Raw genomic sequence first — 24,331 nt, 5'->3', positions numbered from 1 at the left:
TCTCATGGGGTAGTGACAACTTGATGGAAAGGCTGCCTTTTGGCATTTTCACTAGTAGAACTGTATACCATATATATATATTTTTTTACCATATATATTTTTAAAACAAATATTAATCGAGCACTTGCTGTGTGTCAGGCACTGTGCTTAGTAAGTGGAATACATTAGAGAATGAATGTCAAAGATCCATGCCCTCTTGGAGCTTACATACTAGTGGGGGAGACATGCAGTAAACATAATAACTAAAATGTATAGTATGTTGAAAAATGTGTACATGGAAAAATAAAAAAGAGCAGTTGGGTAAGAGTGCTGTGGATAGAGCAAGTTGTAGTTTTGAGTATGGAGGACAGGGTAAGCCTCTGAGATGGACTTTTGAGCAGAAGCTTAAAGGAGTTGAAGGAAATAAGGAATGTGGCCATCTGGAGAAAGAGTATTCCAGGCAGAAGGACCACCATGGAAAGGCCTGTTAGGTGGGAACATGCTTGGTGTGCTTGAGGAATAGCAAGGAGGCCCATATGGCTGGAGCAGAGCAAGGGGACGAGAAGTAGGAGAGGAAGTCAGAGAGGCAGCAGGAGCCAGATCATCCATGGCTGCTTTAAGGACTTGGAGTGCAAAGGGGGCAGGATAGTGTTTTCAGCAGGGTAACGGCAGATCTGACCTCTTCTTAAAAAGGGTCTTTCAGGTTGTGATGTTGAAAATGGGTGGTGTGGGAAACGGGGAGTAGCAGGGTTACCACTGGAGAGGCTGTCGCATTAATGCAGATAAGAAGTAAATGTGGCTCAGACCAAGGCATAGCAGTGGAGGTGGCGAGAAGACTCCAGATTGTGAACGTATTTTGAAGGTAGAGCCAGCATGATTTCCTGATGGATAGAAGGATAAAGAAAGTTTGAGAAAGACTCCACAGTTTTTGGCCTGAGCATGTATCAGAGTGGAACTGCTGTCAGTGGGGTGGAAAAGCTGTATTTGGAGAGTTGGAGGGGAAGATCAGAGTACAGTTTGGGACATGGTGGTTTTGAAGTGTCTGTAAGATATCCAGAGATAATGACCAGCTAGTTGGATATATCAATCTGGAGTTCCAAAGAGAGGCCTACACATTTTGTAGCCATTGGCATATAAATAGTATTTAAAGCTGCGAGACTGAGTGCAATACCAAGGAAGAGTATGTACGGATAGAAGAGGACTAAGGACTGAGCCCTGGGAGCAGTAGTATAAGTTCAGGGAGAAAAGGAGAAACCAGCTAAGGGCCCTGAGGAGATATTGGTAAGGTATGGGGCAAAAAAAAGATTGTATGGTATCTTGGAAGCCAAGAGAGGGAAGTCTGTCACAGAGGATAGAAAGATTAGTTCTGAATTGCTGCTGATGGGTCAGGTAAGATGAGTACTGAAAGTACGTGTTGATTCATCTGGGGCCATCACTGAACTTGACAAAGAGCAGGTTTGGTGTAGTGGTGGGGCAAAATCTCAACAGAGCTGGTCTAAGAGAGAATGGGAGGAGGGGAATTGGAGGCAGCAAGTTTGCTACTAAAGGGAGTGCAGAAATGGTGTAGTAGCCGGTAGGAAAGATGGAATCAGGAAGGGGGTGGGGGTTCGTTTTTTGGGTTTTTTTTTTTTTTTTTTGAAATGTAAGAAAAATCTGTTTGTTATGTTGATGGGGTTCAGTAGAGAGTACAAAACTGATGATTCAGGAGATTGGGGAGAATTACTGAAGCATTTTCCTTGAGTAGGCAGGAGTGGATGGGATCTACTGTGTAAGAGTTGGGATTGTTTCTAATACAGTGGCTACAAACATAGACTTAGGAGCCCCAGCTGGATACAGACTCTGTCTCTGCCATTTACTGTAACTGTGGTCAGATGACTCAGTTGTTTAGCTTCTTTTCAGTAGTGAAGCAGGGGTTATACTTCCTTGCAGAGTTGTGAAATTCCATTTGACAGTGCATATAAAGCACCTGGTTCAGTGCTTCCAGAGCAGGTGCTCAGGAAGAGGCAGCCCTGGTGGTATAGTTAGTTAATCTCCAGTGTTCTAACATTTATGACAAACCTGGGGTGCTGCTTTCGGATTAGCAACACTAGGGGTGCTGGAGTCAGCAGTTCGTAGGGTTAGTAACCCCTCTGTGACATCTCATTTCTTTATTGTTTTAAAGAAATATTTCCCTTGGTTAATAACTTCAGAATCATGCAACATTTTATAATTTGGGGGATAAAGGAATACTATAAAATGTCAGGTTAGTACATTAGTACTAACTAATTAGTAGTACATCATAATCGGTATTAGTTTAATGTTTGTATATTAGATTAGAAGATAGAGAGCTTTGCTAGAAAGTTTTGCATTTTGGGGTGTATCTTTCTTATTACTAAGTAGTAACTATATAAACCTTTTTCTCTTCAAAAATTTGATAAATTGACTGAAAAGAGATATGAGTTTTATATATATGTGTGTATATATATATATGTATATATATGTAAGTTTTTTTCTCTCTTGTCCTTTTCTGGGTCATTAATTTCCCAGATTAGAAACAAAATCAAACCTTTGGAAAAGCCTATTATTATAGACCGCATTTATAAATCTTAAGTGATACTTTTGTGATAAACTTAAATTTATACAACCCTTTTTGGTAAATATTTCAAAATATAATGCATTCATTATTTCCTTTATAATTTCAATAGGTATTTAATAAATAAATTGTTGAATGAAGGAAGAAATGACCTTATGAAGAGGCAGAGGCAGTTGACTGCCCCTTGTTTTTCAGGGGAAGCCATAGTTTATCAGTTGCCTGAAGCCTCAGGGTGGATAACAGCCAGTACTGCTTTTCACTCTAGTGCACATGCTCAGCATGTTAGCCCAAGTTAAAAATCTAATTAAAATCCTAATTGTATAGAACAGTACCTCCTTCATGTTAAATATTCTATGTATCTGTAGAAGTTTAGAGCAGGAGAATATCTGTGAATAATTAAAATATGTGTATGAGAGGTTTTATGGAGGACAGGGGTTTTGAGTTGGGTTTTAAATTGTAGATAGAATTTACAAAGGTAGATAGAAGTGGGTCCCATGTGAGAAGAAATTCTGAGAAGGATACAGAGGTGGAAGTGAATAAGCTGTACTTTTGGGTCATTGAGGAACGGTAGGCCTGATTGGAATATAAGATACAGTGGAAAGAAAGGTTGGCTAGTTAAGCTGAGGTGGCCATCTTACAAGGGGTACAGAATATTAGGGAAAATAGTTTAGGTTTGTTATGTGAGAAAATAGGGAATGTCACTGTAAGTTTTAGAATAGAGAAGTGATACATGAACATGATGTTTCAGAAAGATTTGCTGGATAAGCTTTTGTCGGATAAATTGAAAGGAAGGAGAAAGACCAAACATAAACGTCGTCAACTAGGAGGCCATTAGAGCTATCAGGTATGAGGTGATGGCATGGAAATAGAGAGGAAGGGAAAAATAAATGAAATTGAGAGAGAAGAGAAATTTTGGAACTATCCATAAGGAAATTTTGGGAATTAAAATATAAAGGAATTGTTGGACAGTGCCACAGACAGTTGAAGTCAGCTGTGCTGAATCTGGACATAATTTTGTGACAGATGTGTGGGTAAAATCAAAGTCAAGAGCCTTGGGGGCATTGAGAAACTATGGGGCACCTCAGAGTTCTCTGTACCATGGATAGCTGCTTTGGAGAGGAGTGCATGATGGTGGCGGCAGGGTGGAGAGGAGGAACTGGAAGCAAGTGAAGCAGGTCATTCAGGAAGGTGGCCTAAGTTCATGGTGGGCAGCTATGATGGTTTAGTCTTATAATTTTTTTTTTGCGGTACGCGGGCCTCTCACTGTTGTGGCCTCTCTCGTTGCGGAGCATGGGCTCTGGACGCGCAGGCTCAGCGGCCATGGCTTACGGGCCCAGCCACTCCGCGGCATGTGGGATCTTGCTGGACCGGGGCACGAACCCGTGTCCCCTGTATCGGCAGGCGGACTCTCAACCACTGCGCCACCAGGGAAGCCCTAGTCTTATAATTTTAAAGACGTTTTCAGGTAGTTGCTTAGTTAGAGGGAAGGGAACTAATATTTATTATTTACTGCTCTGTGCCAGACACGGTGCCGTACAGTTTATATATGTATTAAACCGTACAAATCACTTACGATATAGTATTATTTCCTTCATTTTTGATGTAGGAAAACTGGGGTCAGGGCCTGTGTTAAAATTCAGACCTGTTTGACTGCAAAACCCATGTTCTTTCTCTCTAATGCTGAATAGCATATTCTATGCGGCCAAATTGTATTTTATTTGTACAATAAAGTTGATTGTGATAATCCGTGTAAACAGTATCATACTTTTAATGCATCTAAAGCTTACTGGAAAGAAAGCCAATCCCTTTGATTACTCTTTCCCAGTATATCTTAGTTTTGGATTTTCATGTAAAAGTTTTTAGAAGACTTTTGTGGGTTTTTTTTGCATTAACATCCCATTGTCCTCATGAAACCTATGAATTTTGTAACTGGTATTTCAAGTAAGTAATATTTTATTTTCTGTTATTTTAGATTCACTGGTTTTCAATATTCAACTCCTTCATGATGGTTATCTTCTTGGTGGGCTTAGTTTCAATGATTTTAATGAGAACTTTAAGAAAAGATTATGCCCGGTACAGTAAAGAAGAAGAAATGGATGACATGGTAAGCAAACATTTTATATTGTATTTATAAAATAATTTAACTTAGTGTTATTGAATGTTGGAAGCAAGTCCATAATCCTGAGGTCAGATGAGCTTTAGAATTCAGAATTTTCAGGTTTTAGGAAGGTAGAAAACTCCCTGAGGGGTCTCTAATTAAATATTTTAATGTTTTTACATGCCCTGATTACATGTCCTATAATCAAATATATTAATATGTTTTCAGCAAAACATATGAATGTTCACCCTAAGTGGGATAAATAAACAGTATAAATAACCTCTTGTTAGTTCGCTCCAAGATTTGCCACCAAATAAGGATATGTCAAACTTGTGAGGCAGACTTTTCACTTTTCAGAGCTTTTGATTTCAGAATTGCAGCTAGGAGGTCGTAGACTTGTATTGGTATCTTTCTAATGCTGTTAAGTATTGCATAAAATTAAGGGAGTAGGTGGAAGGATTGATTTACATTTAGTTTAATAGGTTCAAAGGGGAGGGTTGTTTCTAAATTATTTTTACTAAATTGTTGAACAGTGTCGTAAATGAGGAAAAGTGGTGTTTTTTTGTTTTTAATTTTTTTGGCTGCACTGTGTGGCTTGGCAGGATCTTAGTCCTTGACCAGGGATTGAACCCGTGCCCTCAGCAGTGAAAGCTTGGAGTCCTAACCACTGGACTGCCAGGGAATGTTAATGGCTATTCTTTTTTTTTTTCTAATTGAAGTGTGGTTAATTTATAATGTTGTGTTGGTTTCAAGCGTACAGCAGAGTGATTCAGTTGTTAATGGCTAGTCTGTGTAGATATGCTCCATCATTAAATAAGTTTGGAAAACAGTTAAACAAATTACAATTTTAATATGCTCATGTGTATTGTGAAGTATCAGAGGGTAGATGAAATATTTGGTGCTTCTCAAACATAGCTGACCAGGACCCCCCCACCCCCCGCCAAGGCCAAAAAAACCACAAAGATTATCTTGAGGGACTGATATTTCTTAAGAAACAGTGTTTTGGATATTTGCTTACTTGGGTTGAAAAGGCAAAATTGCATCCTTTTTAAAAAATGCTATAGACAGTTAAATGATATTTAACTATTTGATATATTCCCTGTGTATTTTCTTAGGCTCCAGGCTATAAGGGAGATTTCTGCATTGCTAGGGCATCTAGTACTGGTTTTTTTTTTTTTGCGGTATGCGGGCCTCTCACTGCCGTGGCCTCTCCCGCCGTGGAGCACAGGCTCTGGACGCACAGGCCCAGTGGCCATGGCCCATGGGCTCAGCCGCTCCGCGGCACGCGGGATCCTCCCGGACCGGGGCACGAACCTGCGCCCCCCGCATCGGCCAGCGGACGCCCAACCACTGCGCCACCAGGGAAGCCCTCTAGTACTGGTTTTAATCTTCTTCAGTTTTGCTCTCCACCTGGCCCCCACTCATATGTGAGCCTTAGTCATGACGTAAAGGTCAAGAGTAGTGTCTGAAAGTAACATTCAGAGAGCCATTGGGCTTTTCTCCCAGTTTGACCATTTCTTTTTGCACCTAGACCTTTTCTTCTTCCATTCTTTGAGATTCTCTGAGTACAACCAGGATCCATCTTCCTGAGCCTCAGTAATATTACAGCACTTTAACATTATAAGTTATTAAGGCAGAAATTATTTTAAATTTGAACAAATGTCTTTTCTTGATATTTTGAAACCCTTTTAATACCTTTAAGTTTGTAGTGAGGGAACTTACGACTGTAATGGTAAATTTTTACCTATTTTATGTATTTTAATTTCATTCTGAATTATTTTCTTTTCTCTCAACATATATATGTATATAGGATAGAGACCTAGGAGATGAGTATGGATGGAAGCAGGTGCATGGAGATGTATTTAGACCATCAAGTCACCCGCTGATATTTTCCTCTCTCATTGGTTCTGGATGTCAGATATTTGCTGTGTCTCTCATTGTTATTATTGTTGCAATGATAGAAGACTTGTATACAGAGTAAGTTCATGTGCTTAACTTTATTACTTTTTTGTTGTTCTTGAACAGTTTTAATAATTGGAACCTTTAAGTCAATCATAATTAAATACTTGCTGATTTCAATTATCTTAGAATTTAAATAGCCTAAATATCATTATTGCAAATAAATAATGAGCAGTATTCTTTAGCTGTAAGTATATTTTTCTGTTATATCCTAAAATTATTAACCTTACTGAACATTTTGGTTGGTTATAAAGGTTATATTCCATTAGAGGTATGAGCAGAATTAGTTACAAATCAGAGTTGTTTGACAAAGTGAATAGGCACTTTTTTGAAATCTGAAGATCCAATTAGATCTTTATAAGAAACGCACAAGGATTACACATTTACTGAGTTAGTACTTCACATCTGCCTCCAAAACTTGTAGACTCTACAGACAGAAGAAAGCATTGTAAATAACAGTAAAAAGAGTGGTGGAAAAGGCACATGAGGTTAGAAAAATAATTGAATGACTTTTTATCCTATCTTTACATGGTTTTCTGGTACATTTTTTCTTTGAAAACAGAACCAGTTGCAAGAAATTCTTTTTTTTGATAAATTCATTTATTTTTGGATGCGTTGGGTCTTTGTTGCTGCACGCGGCTTTCTCTAGTTGCAGCGAGTGGGGGCTACCCTTCATCGCGATGCGTGGGCTTCTCACTGCAGTGGCTTCTCTTGTTGCAGAGCATGGACTCTAGGCACGTGGGCTTCAGTAGTTGTGGCAGACGGGCTCAGTAGTTGTGGCTCATGGGCTCTAGAGTACAGGCTCAGTAGTTGTGGTGCATGGGCTTAATTGCTCTGCGGCATGTGAGATCTTCCCAGACCAGGGCTCGAACCTGTGCCCCCTGCATTGGCAGGTGGATTCTTAACCATTGCACCACCAGAGAAGTCCTGCAAGAAATTCTTGATGTGAGGCCTTTGGATCATAAAAAAAAGTTGTACATTCACCAAGATCTCAAGTCCCTATTTAGTAGCACTATAACCTTGTGCTCAGAGAACCATGACCTCAGCAAAGCAAACATGCTCTGAGCCTGGGGTATAGATGCCACCCCATTAAGTCCTCAGTCAGAATGACACTTGTCCCCAGTTACATCTCGTACCTCTGTTTCAGTTCATGATGCCTTCTTGCTTAAATATGCTTGGCATTTGGTGGACAAGCAGTAAATTGTTTTGCTGAAAGCATGGCTCTTTAGCTGTATATTACATATTTAACTATATTAACTTGCTGTTTTTTCCACTGGACAGTAAGCTCCTTGAGAGCAAGGACTGGGTCTTATCTTTGCATTCTGAGAGTACCTCAAGAACTTCGTATATGCAGGGTACTCAATCAGTGCTTGTTGAACTGCAGTGAATGTGTATTAATCAACAAAGTTATTTCTCTGTAGTTTCTGTCATATTTCTTTAATATAACCTTTGTAATTTATTTACCGCATGAACCTTAAAATAATTGGCCAAAACCTAAACTTCAGTGTTCTGGTAGGTAGTTCTTATTTTAAGATATAATATATTTCAAATGAAATCCCAAATTCAAGAAAAGCATTTCAAATCTTTCAAGAAGTCATGCTTTACATTAAATACTGGATTAACTGCATCACTACGGAATTGACACTGACTGTATACTCACAGTCTTTTTTTTTCTTGAATTTTATTTATTTTTTAAACAGCACGTTCTTATTAGTTACCCATTTTATACATATTAGTGTGTATATGTTAATCCCAGTCTCCCAATTCAGCCCACCACCATCACCACCCCCCGCCACTTTCCCCCCTTGGTGTCCAGAAGTTTGTTCTCTACATCTGTGTCTCTATTTCTGCCCTGCAAACTGGTTCATCTGTGCCATTTTTCTAGGTTCCACATACATGTGTTAATATACGATATTTGTTGTTCTCTCTCTGACTTACTTCACTCTGTATGACAGTCTCTAGACCCATCCATGTCTCTACGAATGACCCCATTTTGTTCCTTTTTGTGGCTGAGTAATATTCCATTGTATATATGTACCACATCTTCTTTATCCATTCGTCTGTCAGTGGGCATTTAGGTTGCTTCCATGACCTGGCTATTGTAAATAGTGCTGCAATGAACATTGGGGTAGTAATTCTTTTTGAATTACGGTTTTCTCTGGGTATATGCCCAGTAGTGGCATGCTGGGTCATATGGTACTTCTATTTTTAGTTTTTTAAGGAACCTCCATACTGTTCTCCATAGTGGCTGTATCAATTTACATTCCCACCAACAGTGCAAGAGGGTTCCCTTTTCTCTACACGCCCTCCAACATTTGTTGTTTGTAGATTTTCTGATGATGCCCATTCTAACTGGTGTGAGGTGATACCTCATTGTAGTTTTGATTTGCATTTCTCTAATGATTAGTGATGTTGAGCAGCTTTTCATGTGCTTCTTGGCCATCTGTATGTCTTCTTTGGAGTAGTCACAGTCTTATAAGTTAGTAGTGGGTAACCTCTCCTAGAATCCAAGTTTTTGCTTTGTTCCTTCTGAAACGTTAGGGTTACAGCGTTGGCAATTCATTTTTTAATTCCGAAGCTGTTCTGCTTATAGACCTTCAGCTTTTAGAAATAAGAAACCGCATCTAATAGATGGTATTAGTAGGCAAGTCATGCATTGTTATTTTAGCCTGTCGTTATTATTGATAGTTGTTCTACGTAGTGCTTATTTGAAGTGAACATAATTAATCATTTACATGGTAAGTACTACAGCTGTGAGTATTATTATATCAGTATTATTATGATATGATATCAGTATTATTATGATATCAAAATGACTAACATTATTGAGGTTCCGTGTTAGGAGCTTTATGCTCATTAGCTCATTTAATCCTCACGTCAGCCCCGTAAAGGGACTATTTTTATCTGCATCCCACAGATGAGAAGAGTAAAGCTCAGGGAGGTTAAGTAATTTGAGTAAGATCACACAGCTATTAGTAAAGGGTGTTAGTAAGCTGGGATTTGAACCTAGGCACTCTTACTCCAGAATGTGTCTCTTAATTTTCTGGGCTGTAGAAATGAAGATAGAGATAGTAAAAATACAAAGCGGTCAGAAAATGAAAAACTTGCACATAAGATTTGTAAGACTCACTCCAGAGTAGGAATCTAAAGGATTCTAGAGGATAAAAAGCAGATAATGTAACATGTGAAAATTACTTTGCTCAATGATGGTCATAGCAATCAGGGAAGAAAAAAATATTTAGATAGGTAGAGGATCAACATCAATGTAGGGATGCAGGTTAGTGTGATATTAACCCTTGAGAAGGCATATGTTGTTTGAGAAGGTATGGGTAAGTCTGGTAAAATGCAGCTGCTGTGCTGAAACTTGCTTTGCAGTGGTGAGATGGCAAGTGTAGGTGAAGCAGCTACTTAGATATCACCCTCTTCCCCCCACCCCCAGTCTTGGAGAGATGAACAAGGAGGACAGTTCCCCACTTCAGCAGATTTTTTCAGTGTAGATGAAAATGGTCTATTTTGGGTGTAAAATACCCACAGAATATTTATGAACAAAGAGGTGCAAGGGTATGTCTGATTTTTAAAACTGTAACTTATATACTCACATTTCCATTTAGTGGAAATGTCTCTGGGGACTACAAACTTAACCCGCTGGTAGTCATTGTGGACTCTCAGTCACATGAGCAGCGTTTTTGAACTCTCTGTCAGTGGTCACACACCCAGTTATAAACAGAATGGATCAATTTGTTAATGATAGTCTGGAAGAAATAAGTTAGTACCTGCAGTGTTTAATTGGATACTTGAAAAAACAAATCTGGTTTTAATTTTTTATTTATTTATTTATTTAATTTTTAACATCTTTATTGGAGTATAATTGCTTTACAATGGTGTGTTAGTTTCTGCTTTATAACATAGTGATTCAGCTATACATATACATATATCCCCATATCTCCTCCCTCTTGCGTCTCCCTTCCACCCTCCCTATCCCACCCTTCTAGGTGGTCACAAAGCTCCGAGCTTATCTCCCTGTGCTATGTGGCTGCTTCCCACTAACTATCTATTTTGCATTTGGTAGTATATATAAGTCCGTGCCACTCTCTCACTTCATCCCAGCTTACCCTTCCCCCTCTGTGTGTCCTCAAGTCCACTCTCTACGTCTGCATCTTTATTCCTGTCCTGCCCCCAGTTTCTTCAGAACCATTTTTTTTTTAAGAGTCCATATATATGTGTTAGCATATGGTATTTATTTTTCTTCTTCTGATTTACTTCACTCTGTATGACAGTCTCTGGGTCCATCCACCTCACTACGAATAGTTCAATTTTGTTTCTTTTTATGGCTGAGTAATATTCCATTGTATATATGTGCCACATCTTCTTTATCCATTCATCTGTCGGTGGACACTTAAGTTGCTTCCATGTCCTGGCTATTGTAAATAGAGCTGCAATGAACATTGTGGTACATGACTCTTTCTGAATTATGGTTTTCTCAGGGTATATGCCCAGTAGTGGGGTTGCTGGGTCATATGGTAGTTCTGTTTTTAGTCTTTTAAGGAACCTCCATACTGTTCTCCATAGTGGCTGTATCAATTTACATTCCCACCAACAGTACAGGAGGGTTCCCTTTTCTCCACACCCTCTACAGCATTTATTGTTTGTAGATTTTTTGATGATGGCTATTGTGACTGGTGTAAGGTGATACCTCATTGTAGTTTTGATTTACATTTTTCTAATGGTTAGTGATGTTGAGCATTCTTTCATGTGTTTGTTGGCAATCTGTATATTTTCTCTGGAGAAATGTCTACTTAGGTCTTCTGCCCATTTTTGGATTGGGTTGTTTGTTTTTTTGATACTGAGCTGCATGAGCTGCTTGTAAATTTTGGAGATTAATGCTTTGTCAGTTGCTTCATTTGCAAATATTTTCTCCCATTCTGAGGGTTGTCTTTTCGTCTTGTTTATGATTTCCTTTGCTGTACAAAAGCTTTTAAGTTTCATTAGGTCCCATTTGTTTATTTTTGTTTTTATTTCCATTTCTCTAGGAAGTGGGTCAAAAAGGATCTTGCTGTGATTTATGTCATAGAGTGTTCTGCCGATGTTTTCCTCTAAGAGTTTTATACTGTCTGGCCTTACGTTTAGGTCTTTAATCCATTTTGAGTTTACTTTTGTGTATGGTGTTAGGGAGTGTTCTAATTTCATTCTTTTACATGTAGCTGCCCAGTTTTCCCAGCACCACTTATTGAAGAGGCTGTCTTTTCTCCATTGTATATTCTTGTCTCCTTTATCAAAAATAAGGTGACCTTATGGGTGTGGGTTTATCTCTGGGCTTTCTATCCTGTTCCATTGATCTATATTTCTGTTTTGGGCCAGTACCATACTGTCTTGAGGACTGTAGCTTTGTAGTATAGTCTGAAGTCCGGGAGCCTGATTCCTCCAGCTCTGTTTTTCTTTCTCAAGATTGCTTTGGCTATTCGGGGTTTTTTGTGTTTCCATACAAATTGTGAAATTTTTTGTTCTGGTTCTCTGAAAAATGCCATTGGTGGTTTGATAGGGATTGCATTGAATCTGTAGATTGCTTTGGGTAATATAGTCATTTTCACAATGTTGATTCTTCCAATCCAAGAACGTGGTATATCTCTCCATCTGTTTGTATCATCTTTAATTTCTTTCATCAGTGTCTAATAGTTTTCTGCATACAGCTCTTTTGTCTCCTTAGGTAGGTTTATTCCTAGGTATTTTATTCTTTTTGTTGCAATGGCAAATGGGAGTGTTTCCTTAATTTCTCTTTCAGAGTTTTCATCCTTATTGTATAGGAGTGCAGGAAATTTCTGTGTTTTAATTTTGTATCCTGCTTCTTTACCAGATTCATTGATTAGCTCTAGTAGTTTTCTGGTAGCATCTTTAGGATTCTCTATGTATAGTATCATGTCATCTGCAAACGGTGACAACCTTACTTCTTCTTTTCTGATTTGGATTCCTTTTATTTCTTTTTCTTCTCTGATTGCTGTGGCTTAAACTTCCAAAACTATGTTGAATAACAGTGGTGAGAGTGGACAGCCTTGTCTTGTTCCTGATCTTAGAGGAAATGGTTTCAGTTTTTCATCATTGAGAATGATGTTGGCTGTGGGCAAATCTGGTTTCTAAACTGATTGATTTTGAGAGACCCACAGTCTTCTAAACATGGGAATGACAGACTTTTATATTATGCGACACTTGTATTTAGCTATATATTGGTGTTATTAAACATTGCAGTGTTTTAACTTACGTATCTTCTTTAAGAAGTGGAACATAATTGTTTGAACGGAAGAGTGGTACATGTTTCAAGACTGTATGATTCCTTTGTAGGTGGACAATGGGATGGAATAATAATTATTATCCAGAAGGTGGTTAATTTTTGAAAGTTGTGTATCCTTCCAGTGCACACATTAGTGTGATACTCTTGTAAATTCTATTTTAAATAGTATTTATCTCAAACTGACAAGGTTATATTTTCTATCTATAGTCTTTTACCCTCCTAGTTGTGGTGAGTTTCAGAAATGATCTTTATTTTTAGTGAGTTAAGTACATTTCTATATTATGGCATTTAAAATATTTTGTCCAGTTTTATTTAATAGGAGAGTTGGTCTGAATTGCTTAGATATTATTGGAAGAGGAGGTTAGAAATTGTTGATCTGAGTTAATGTAAAGGAAACTAAATAGGAAAAGTCTCACTATTATACCATTTAAAGTAATAGCAATAATATAGGTTATAGTACTTCCATTTTATTTCTATCAGCAGGCAAGAATCTCCAGCAGTTAAATTATATAGAGGAATATTCTAATTATTTTTCTTAACAGATGAATATCCTTTTCCATATGATGTGATTGGTTCACAGGGTTGCAAAACAGTTTTAGTGCCAGCTTCTAATATGTTTGCCAAAGAAATGTGAAATATTTGTTTAGAATATTATGAAATTTAACTTCAAATTTAAAAAGAATGAGGATCAGTCTGTTATTATTTAAGTGCAATTTTAACTAGAAATTCTTTCACTAGGCGACCTTTTGAGGTCCTTTGCAGTCCAGAAGGATACTTTTGTGTTCCTGCTAAATTTATTTTTGAAATTAAACTAATGTTAATGTGATAGGCTATATGATATTTTCTTTAAATCGTTGGTTTTAGTTTATCATATGTGTTGTTTTGCCTTTTTAGGAGGGGGTCAATGCTCAGTACAGCCATATTTGTCTATGCTGCTACGTCTCCAGTGAATGGTTATTTTGGAGGAAGTCTGTATGCTAGACAAGGAGGTAATTTATGAGTTACTGCTTTGTATTTTTAATTATAGATGCTAATATTACACTGTGAGGTATATGGAATTTAAAATGTGCAGTACAGCCATTGTAAAGTCCTTTGTTATCCCATTTCACATAATCTCCACCATACCTATTATATGTTCTAATTTGCTTTTATGGAATCCTTGTATTTTATTTCCTAAAATTATGAATAATGAATAGATTTCTCCATTGTCCACTGTGAATTAGCCCTGAGGAACATGTAGGAGAGAGTGTATTTAAGTTATTGATACTATTTTGCTTTCAGGTGCCTAGTTCCCTAGTAGTGCTCCATGGGATGTTTCCACATAGAATATATAGCTTCATAGCCGAATGTAAAGGCATGTTTCATGGTTTATGGATAAATGTCTGGACAGTGAAAGAGCATAGGAAGGAAATCGGTTTACTTCTGTTGACTCTTAAATACTTATCAAAGGACATGCACAAAGATTTTCTGTCACAATCTTTTGCTAAGAGAGCTTCATCTTGAATACCCCCTTGCTTCTTTATTATTGTGACCTGGAAATGACGGGGTATACATGGATGATACGAGGACACTGCGCCTTGGTGTTTCTTGCTGTGATGGCATTCAGGGTTTTTAAGTTCCTTTTTTTCCCCTGTAATTGTTCGGAGTCAGAAACGTGCTAAAAGTAGTAGATTAGCATATTTTAGTTTATGAATGACGGGTTGTTGAAAGACATTAAAATTATATTCCTAAGGATAGAGATTTCTTAGTGTGATTTTCCCAGCCCATCCTAAGCAGTGTCGTCATTAGGGAATCCTGCCTTCTTTTAGTAGACTAGACATATCGTCTATAGGAGCTCAGAGCATTTAAAATTCCCTCAGGATATCCTGGTTTACCATGGCTTTTTAAAAAATTGGTCCTACCAGACTTAATGTGGTATATACCTTCAGCAGAGATAGTTCTCTGGATTGCCTGAGGGAGTATCATTGCAGATTCCTGACTATTTTAGTTAGCTGTTCAGTTTCTCTGTTCTACGTCTAGATATGGGAAATGAGTCTTAGCACACAGGTCTACCATCCTGAGGAAATAAGGATGCCTAAGGTAACTCCTACTTTGAATTTAACCTGAAAACTAGTTAGGCTAAGAATTGTACAGTTTATGACCTCCAAAAAAGTCTCCACAGCAGAAACAGATTACTCAAAACAGGAAATTTATTCATCCTTGGACATAAATTTGCTTTTAGTCCAATTGCAAGTTAAGAACACCCAACCAAACTTTACTATACTTATTCTTGAAAGTTGACAGAGTTCAGACCTAAGCCTAGGAGTATCAAATCTTACCAGGAATAATCTAAAGGTTATTTTCTGATTGACAGTGCCCTGAGGAGGTCTGATCATGTCCTGATATTTTGTCTGAGCGATCCCTAAAACCAGGTGAATATAGAGGTCAGCCCAGAGAATCAAGGATTCTTCAGGTTATCTCAGGATCTGAACTACAGTGGAGCTCAAAGACTTCATACTGTCCTCAGTGCACTGGATAGTGCTCTAGACCCAATTTAAAGACCAGAGTCTCCAAGGGTGTTGAGGAGCAGTAGGAAGCACAATGCAGATGCCTGGGCCACTGATTGTACCCAGTGGAACGTACGTGGGATTCTTTTTTTTTTTTTTTTGCCGTACGCGGGCCTCTCACTGTTGTGGCCTCTCCCATTGTGGAGCACAGGCTCCGGACGCGCAGGCTCAGCAGCCATGGCTCATGGGCCCAGCCCCTCCGCAGCATGTGGGATCTTCCCGGACCGGGGCACAAACCCGTGTCCCCTGCATTGGCAGGCGAACTCTCAACCACTGCGCCACCAGGGAAGCCCCGTGGGATTCTTTTTGACTGTTGGAGGGAAAGGGAGAAAGAGAGAGTTGAATATAGCTGAATATAGAATTTATTAACCCGTGTCTGAATCTGAGAAGATAATGGAAAGTGCAGGAAAAGAGAATGCTAGGAAAGAGTTGGAATTTAATAAGAGAAATAATCATTTTAATTAGTTCTTACCCTTTTTGCTTTGTTCAAATGCTGAGTATTATTAGTTTAGCAAGGAGGGGTTCTTGAAACGTACCTGAGAAAGAAATTAAATAGAGGCAAAAGTTCAGAATCAAGGAGTTTTTCTGCAAGAATGTCAAGATCTGGGGTAGTAATTCTATGAGACAGATGTTTGAAAAGAACTTTATATAGAAGAAAATAAAAGTTAGGATATTGCTTGTTTTTCCTGTAGCACTTTCTGTTTGGGTCCTGTTGCTTATGGTTGTGGGGCTGAACTTTAATAGTGATCCCATGTTAAATCTTTACATTACGTTCCTGAGCAGTATGAAGATGTGTCCCGGAGGTGTGCTTGCTCATGTGCTCTGCTGGGTTAGAAAGCTAGCTCCTGTTGTGCTTCTGGTCATTATGAACTTGATTAAAAAATTTTTGATTACATAGTTTAAAAATTCTTTCCTTGGGTTATTTAAATAATAGATTCTAAGTAAATAGAATTTTGGCAATACAAAGAGGTTCAAAGAAATAGTAAAACTTATAAATATTTAGTTCTAATTGCTGAGAGGAAGCTCATGAAACACATTCTATTGATTTTTCCTTTTGAAACATAGAAATGAATTTAAATATATGTTTATAATCATAGAGCTAAGAGTAAATTTAGGGAACGTTAACCCAGGGGTTTTTAAACTTTGTTTGTTTGTTTGTTTGTTTAAAGCAATGTAACCCTCTTTTCAAATGAGGGCATATATGAAACTATAATATGTGAAACTGTTGAAAATGAACTTGTTCTGTTGAAGCAGGGCTGGAGGACCTGGGCCCTTCCTTTACCGGTGACTTCATGGGCACCTCTTAGAAGCTCCAGAACTCCAAGTAACACCTAGGTGTTTGATAACACCTTTCTAGGCCAACTTGTAGCCCAGAAAGATTGAGTGGTTTACCAACGTTCACAGCGGTTCAGTGGCAGAATCAGGACAAAACACCAGAATATTTTACCATAGTTCATTGCTCTTTTCTGGTACACCCACATCAAAAGCGTGTTTCCACTAGACATACTTGAATAGTTGGACTGGTCTTTATTAGCTGTTGTTTTGAGACAGCTATTAGGTTGTCAAATTTAAGTTCTTTACATTAAAATTTTAGATAATTTGGTACTAAATAACCACCTTTTAAACATTAATATATGTCTGTCTGTCTACCTAGCTCTCTGATTATTATAGTTTCCCTTTTCTTTCAGGAAGGAGATGGATAAAGCAGATGTTCATTGGTGCATTCCTCATCCCAGCTATGGTGTGTGGCACTGCCTTCTTCATCAATTTTATAGCCATTTATTACCATGCTTCGAGAGCCATTCCTTTTGGAACAATGGTGAGTTGCTTGCATCTTACCTTTAAACTGAAAGAGTGTAAGCATTCTCTAATGTGAGGCCTGCTGTCTCTCCAGAGAACCTCTTAACTAGGAGTTCTGCTATTTGCAGCCAGTCCCTACCCAGTCCTGGAAAGTTAGGTAAAGAACATTTTTTCTTGATTCTGTCAACCAATAAAGTGAAAGAACAGCTAGGGATAAACTGGTGAGTATATTTTAGAAGAATGATGACACACAAGCAACATGGGTGTTTTAATGTGGTAGGTGAGTGCAGTGGTAGGAAGTGAAGACTCTCCACAACATTTTGTGTTTTTTTTTGGTAATAGTGTACTATTTTTAGAACCTTATGAAAGCATCTGTATTAATATTGATAATATATGTGCTATAGATACTAAAATCCTATCTCATATCTTACCTGTTATCACAGAGTTTGAAATGTTTTAGATTATTTAAATATATTAAAGCTAAAGCACAGAAATACTGGCACTTTACACAGTTAACTCACAGTCTTCAGATTCTTCCTGTTGTCTTTTTACTAGAAACAACTTTAGGCCTGGAGTAGACTTTAGTCTATGTACACTTTGCAAACTTGCACACACAGGTACATGTATGTATGCGAGTTGGAAGGTGGTTACTGCTTTTCAGAGAGGCAGTTAACTTGGTTAAGGTCATACAGATAGTTAACGGCAGAACTGTAACTGGAACCCATATCTCCATCTGAATTTTAATCGTTTTGGCTTTCTTTGCGTCGTATGGGAGTTATTGAATGGTTTCACAGAAATTCCAGATGATTGGTTGTTTTACAGTCCAGGTTTTTCAAAGACACCTTGCATGTATATTTTTACTAAGTCTTTAATATTTTTTGTTTAGGAATATTTTGCAGATTGCTTCAAAATTGAAAGCTTTTGTGTTTTGTTTTTGCAAAGTAACTGATAAAGGTTAGGAAAGGGTAAAGTAATTAATTACATTCATTAATTAACTGGAAAAGAATTTGCTTCATAGTAGTTCCAGGCCATCAGGAAGTATATAGAGAGATTCAAGTTACTTCTTAAAGATGATCTACTGAATTAATTACTTTCATAATGTTTTAAAAATTAAAATTCTGGTTCTGTTATAATTTTCATCATAAAGTTTTGAATTTGATGTGGTGAAAATTATATGCTTTGTTTCACTAAAATTATAAATTTTACCACTGTGTAAATGGGGTTTTAAATGTTAATATTCACTGTAACTTGCCTTTAGATAATTTAATAATTACTAATTATTCAAATACAATATCAAACTCTCTGCTGAGCCAGAGTTGGTTTGTAAAATTGATCTTTGGCATATAAAAGACTGGCTGTTGGTGCTTATCAGCCTCCTACAATGTCATGGTCTTAATTTGCATTCTAATTTATAATGAAGGAATGCTGAGTGAAGGGCATTCCACTGCCCTCAAGTTTTAATCAGGTGTATGGTCTAACATTTTTTGCCTCTTTTTAAGCGTATCAGAACTTGTTTAGAACGTGAAATTTAAGAATTGATGTGAATGTTTGACCTAGTTGTCCATTAAGTGTTTTAACTACTTAAACTTATATTTTAAGTTATTTGACTTGCTGACATTATGAAGGAAATGGTTATATAGTCTCACAAACTCCATGGTTCTCAACCGTGGGTACACATTAGAGTCACTGGGGAGTTTAAAAATTTCAATGCCTAGGGCTTCATCCTATGCCAATTTATCTGTCCTGCTTTAAACCCAGTCTCTACTATTAACCTGATTCTGGTTCCCAGCATCTGAGGATGGATCTGTCAGCTGAAAAGCTCCCAGACCACATGTGTCTGAGAAGCTGGTTCTCCTACTAAAATAGCCTAGTTTGAAAATCAGAGTCTTCAGATACTCTTATGTGCTCTTCCCGAGGCCTTAGCTCATTCTGTCCCCCATTCCTTTGATCTCCTGGACATTGAGCCTTTTCTCTGGTGATCTTAGCTCTGGTTCTGTTTTCTCAGAGATTCCACAATTGAAGGCTTAATCCAGATGTAGTCATAGTGACTTCAGCCTCTGTCTTGCCCTACAGAGGCACCAGAACAATGGGGATTTTGCCCACTTGGGATCTGGAGTCTTGCCAGAATACTGCTTTTGTCCCCAGGACTAGCCCAAGATAAGATTGAAAATGGATGAAATTTGTCTCTGGACCCCAAATTCTCTGCTCATGTGTACCTGATTATACATAAAAAGCCATTAAATCCATGCCAGATTAAACTTGTTGAATAATAGTCAATCTTAGCAGGTTAATAAAGGTAAAAGAAACATAAGTAGAGGGTGGTGGTGGTAATCTCAGCTAATGTCTAGTGTCCCAGGCTTAAGTCATGGTTCCTAGCGAGTATTACAAAACAATGTAAGTGAGCATTTAAATGAAATTTGGGGTCAAAGACTGTTCAGAGATGAACATACCTGTTTCTGAAGTTGGTGTGTTCTGGCAGAGGTACTATACAGAGAGTCAGAGAGAGTGTACTTCAAATTAAATTGTATCTGGTAAGGTAAAACCTTTTTCCTGTGGAATTCGTTCAGAAATGATTTAGGTGTTATACCCAGAGTTTTTGGTCCTATGAGAGTTTCTTGGGAATGAGGGAGGGTTTGCCAGGATATTCTGAAAAAAACATTTTAGTCATCAAGTCTTTTGTGGGTTGTAAATCTCAGATTCTTAATTTAATGTTATTGGAGGCTTTCAAAGGACAAAGAGCCAAGTTGCAGAGTTTTAAACTCAGAGGCAAGGTAGCATAGAAACTAATAAACTTTCTAGTCTAAATATTATTCAGTTCAGAATGTACTGATAAATCCTTGACTTATCATACTTTATGGTTTTTGTCTCTTAATGGGTAGAATAGTTGATGGAGAAGTAACAGGGGTCATGAGCCATGTAATATTTGTCATCTTGAGGTTTGTTTTAGCTTGGGAGGGGAATCATCAGAAATAGGCCCGAGGTTTTAGGAAATCAGATTTCACAAATATTTAGGGAAATGCTCTCTCATGACACAAGTCTTGGGCCATAACTGGGAAAATGGCTTGAGAACTTGAGGTTTTCAAAAATGAAATTCATGGGGACTTCCCTGGTGGTCCAGTGGTTAAGACTGCGCTTCCACTGCATGGGGCGCAGGTTCAACCCCTGATCAGGGAACTAGGATCCTGCATGCCGTGTGGCGTAACCCCCCCCAACACACACACAAAAAGAAATTCATGATATATAATCAGAAATTAACACAATGAGGAAAAAATGGAGACAAAGAGTAATGGATACATGCTATTTTGTGATCTCTCAAAGGTTGTGAGAAGAGTACAGTATACCTAAGTATGAAAGGATACTAAAGTCTATAAAAATAGTGTTAGAAAACCTCCGTTTCCTAACCTGAACTCTTGACAAGTGCTAAGGCTAACAAAAGAATTTTGTAAAAATATTTTGATAGCAAGACCAAAGGCTCATTACATGGGATCAGTGATGTAACAGAGTAAAAGAAGAATCGCTCTATCTCATTCTTTCTCTTTTTATTTTTCATCAAATAAAATAACCTTCAAACAAGAAAAGACAAGAGGAAATAATCCCTGATAAGAGGGAAGTGAAGCCTTAGATAATGGGATTGATTGTACAGGAGTACCCAGCTGCCTTAGTAAGTTTAGTTGCTCATATAACTGATCTTTTAGAGATACTGAGAGATCATGGTGATAAGTAATGCTTGAATAACTGTGTAAGACGAGGCAAATTGTTTTTCTAGAAGGAAAATGAAGAAAGTGGATTCTCCCTTACAAAACATAGTGAACTTGATGTTGATGAGGCACACGATTTTAGAATGTGTTATTAAAATTTACTTTTTAAATCACAGGAAGTAATGAACATTAGGAGCTGTTATGGATTCATTAAAACAAAAATGCCAGAACAACTTCAGTTCCTCTCTTCGGGAGGTTTTAGCAAGACTAGAAGAACAAGGAGTATAAATAAAGTATTATATCTTGTTGGACAAGATGGAGAAATGTGGGTAGAATAGTACAGTCAGGTAAACATGTAAATAATTATAGAATTAAAGTATTGGTATGATATTACCCATAATATGTCACATACTGTCTTTTAGTAGAACATGACAGATATTCTTGACTTTGACCTATTCAAATCATTGTTGATGACATACAAAGGCACAGTGATCTGATGATTAAATTGAACAAGGACATGAGATGGGTGTGGGGCAGGGACTAGTAATATGGAATGATGAAGACAGCATCTAAAATGATCTCAACTGACGGAAGTGATGTGCCATATCTAACAAGATGAGTTATAGTAAGGACAGGTACCTTTGCATAGCATTTTGTACTTTACAAAACACTTTCACACCCCTTGTCTCACCTGGTTTTCAGAAGAACTCAAAGAGATAGAGATAGTGGTATGCATTATCCCGCTTTTACCAAGCAAAAAACTAGGATTCAGTTTTTCACTTAAAGTCACATTTTCTTTGTTGTGGTGCTGGTGGTGGTGATGATCTGTTTTAGTTTTTTTTTTCTTTTTTTCCTTTCTGCCCGGAGTTCAGGTTTATGCCGAGAGCAGTGAATGAAGAATGTTTTATGCCTTTTTTTGGTCTGTATGTTTTTACAGCTGTATTGAGGTATAATTAACATATGATAAATTGTATCTATTTAAAGTGTGGCAAGCTTTGATATATGTATATATTTGGGAAACAGTCACCACAATTTTAAAAAAGTTATTTATCAAGTCCAGAAGTTTTGTTATATACCTTTGTAATTTATCCCTTTTTCCTCCTCCTTCCTTCCCTCTTTCTTTTTTTAATCTATTTATTTATTTTTGGCTGCGTTGGGTCTTCGTTGCTGCGTGTGGGCTTTCTCTAATTGCTGCAAGCAAGGGCTACTCTTTGTTGCGGTGCGCAGGCTTCTCATTGTGGTGGCTTCTCTTTGTTGCGGAGCACGGGCTCTAGGCGCGCGGACTTTGGTAGTTGTGGCACGTGGGCTCAGTAGTTGTGGCGTGCAGGCTCAGTAGTTGTGGTGCGCGGGTGTAGTTGCTCTGTGGCATGTGGGTTCTTCCCGGACCAGGGCTCGAACCCGTGTCCCCTGCATTGGCAGGCGGATTCTTAACCACTGTGCCACCAGGGAAGTCCCTCTCTTTCTTTCTTTCCTTTTTCTTTTTTTTACTTTAAAAATTTTCTTTTTCCCTTCCCTTTTTCATTCTCAGGTAACCACCGGTCTGCTCTCTGTCATCTTAGATTAGTTTGCATTACCTAGAATTTCATATAAGTAGACTCACACAGTATGATCTTTTTTTGGTCTTTTTTCACTCAGAAAATTATTTTAAAAATCTCTTGATGTTGTTGCATATATTAATAGTTTTGTTCCTTTGTATTGCTCAGTAGTATTTTATTGTAAGGGAAGTACCACAGTTTGTTTACCCAGTAATGAACTTTTGAATTGTTTTCAGTTTTTGGCTATTACATACAAATCAAGCTGCTGTGAGTATTCATATGTAAATCTTTGTGTGGACATATTTTTTGATTCTCTTGGATAAATAACTACAGTGGAATGACTGAGTCATATTATAGCTTAACTTTTCAAGAAACTATTAAACTTTCCCAAAGTGGTTTTGCCATTTTATATTCCCACTAGCATTGTATTTATAAGGGTTCCAGTTGCTTCACATTACCTCCAGTACTTGATATGGTCAGTCGTTTTAATTTTAGCCATTATAGTGGAAGTGTAGTGTTGTCTCATTGTGGTTTAAATTTGCATTTCCCTAATGACTAATGTTGAAGATATTTTTGTGTACTTATTTGCCATCCATATATATTCTTTAATGAATGTTTAAATCTTTTGCTTATTTTTTATAGCTTGTCTTGTTGAATGGTAAGAGTTCTTTATATATTGTAAATACTAGTCCTTTGTCTTATATGTAGCTTGCAAGTATATTCTCCCATTTTGTGGCTTGTCTTTTCATTCTCTTAAGAGTATCTTTTTTTTTTTTTGATGGTTTTGCCCCACATCTGCTTGATATTAATTGGGCAAGATGGGGACATGCTTTTTTTTTTAATTAATTAATTTATTTTTGGCTGCGTTGGGTCTTCGTTGCTGCACGCAGGCTTTCTCTAGTTGCGGCGAGCAGGGGCTACTCTTCATTGTGGTGTGTGGGCTTCTCATTGCGGTGGCTTCTCTTTGTTGTGGAGCACGGGCTCTAGGTGCGTGGGCTTCAGTAGTTGTGGCACGCAGGCTCAGTAGCTGTGGCTATTGGGCTCTAGCGCTCAGGCTCAGTAGTTGTGGCGCACAGGCTTAGTTGCTCCATGGCATGTGGGATCTTCCCAGACCAGGGCTCGAACCTGTGTCCCCTGCATTGGTAGGTGGATTCTCAACCACTGCGCCACCAGGGAAGTCCAAGAGTATCTTTTGAAGAGCAAAAGTTATTAATTTTGAAGTCCAATTTATTGATTATTTTTCCTTTTACGATTTGTGCTTTTCTGTCCTTTTTAAGAAATCTTTTGCCAAATCAAAGATCAGTAAGTTTTCCTCATATGTTTTCTTCTAGAAATCTTATAGTTTTCGCTCTGAAATATAGGTCTATGATCCATTTGTAGTTAATTTTATATATTGTATGAGTTAAGGGTCAAGGGTTTTGTTTTGTTTTGCTTATGGCTCTTCATTTGTTCTAGCACCATTTGTTGAAAAGATTACTCTTTCTCCACTGATTTCCCTTAGCACTTTTATTGATAATCAATTGACCACGTATCTATGTGTATCTATTTCTGAACTTTTTTTTCTGTTGCATTGATTAATTTGTTTTTTGGTTTTTTTTGATGCCAGTATCACACTGTCTTGATTATTGTAGCTTTACAATAAGTCTTGAAATCAGTTCTTTTTCAGAGTTGTTTTGGATTTTTTAGGTTCTTTGCATTTGCATGTTAAGTTTAGAATCGGCTTGTCAATTTCTACAAAAAACCCTGAGGTTTTGATTAGGATTGCATTAAAGCTATGGATCAATTTGGGAAGAATTCACATCTTAACATTATATTAAGTCTTTTGATTAATGAACACAGTATATCTCTTGACTTATTTAGG

General features: G+C 37.7%; 1 protein-coding gene across 1 annotated transcript in view; it reads left to right on the top strand.

The window, feature by feature from the left end:
• Positions 1-24,331, top strand: part of TM9SF3 (transmembrane 9 superfamily member 3) — a 76,779-nt gene that overhangs the window by 23,545 nt on the left and 28,903 nt on the right. The window contains exons 6-9 of the mRNA XM_027112159.1: positions 4,524-4,655; positions 6,460-6,626; positions 13,786-13,880; positions 17,126-17,256. Coding sequence (XP_026967960.1) covers positions 4,524-4,655; positions 6,460-6,626; positions 13,786-13,880; positions 17,126-17,256 — 525 coding nt within the window. The remainder of the gene's footprint in view (positions 1-4,523; positions 4,656-6,459; positions 6,627-13,785; positions 13,881-17,125; positions 17,257-24,331) is intronic.

The sequence above is a fragment of the Aethalodelphis obliquidens genome, unplaced genomic scaffold (genome assembly GCF_003676395.1).
Source record: "Aethalodelphis obliquidens isolate GAN/ISIS:26980383/991018 unplaced genomic scaffold, ASM367639v1 scaffold11, whole genome shotgun sequence".
Classification (NCBI taxonomy): Eukaryota; Metazoa; Chordata; class Mammalia; order Artiodactyla; family Delphinidae; genus Aethalodelphis; species Aethalodelphis obliquidens.
The sequence above is the reverse complement of the archived record's forward strand: the minus strand, read 5'-3'. Positions and strand labels throughout refer to the sequence as shown.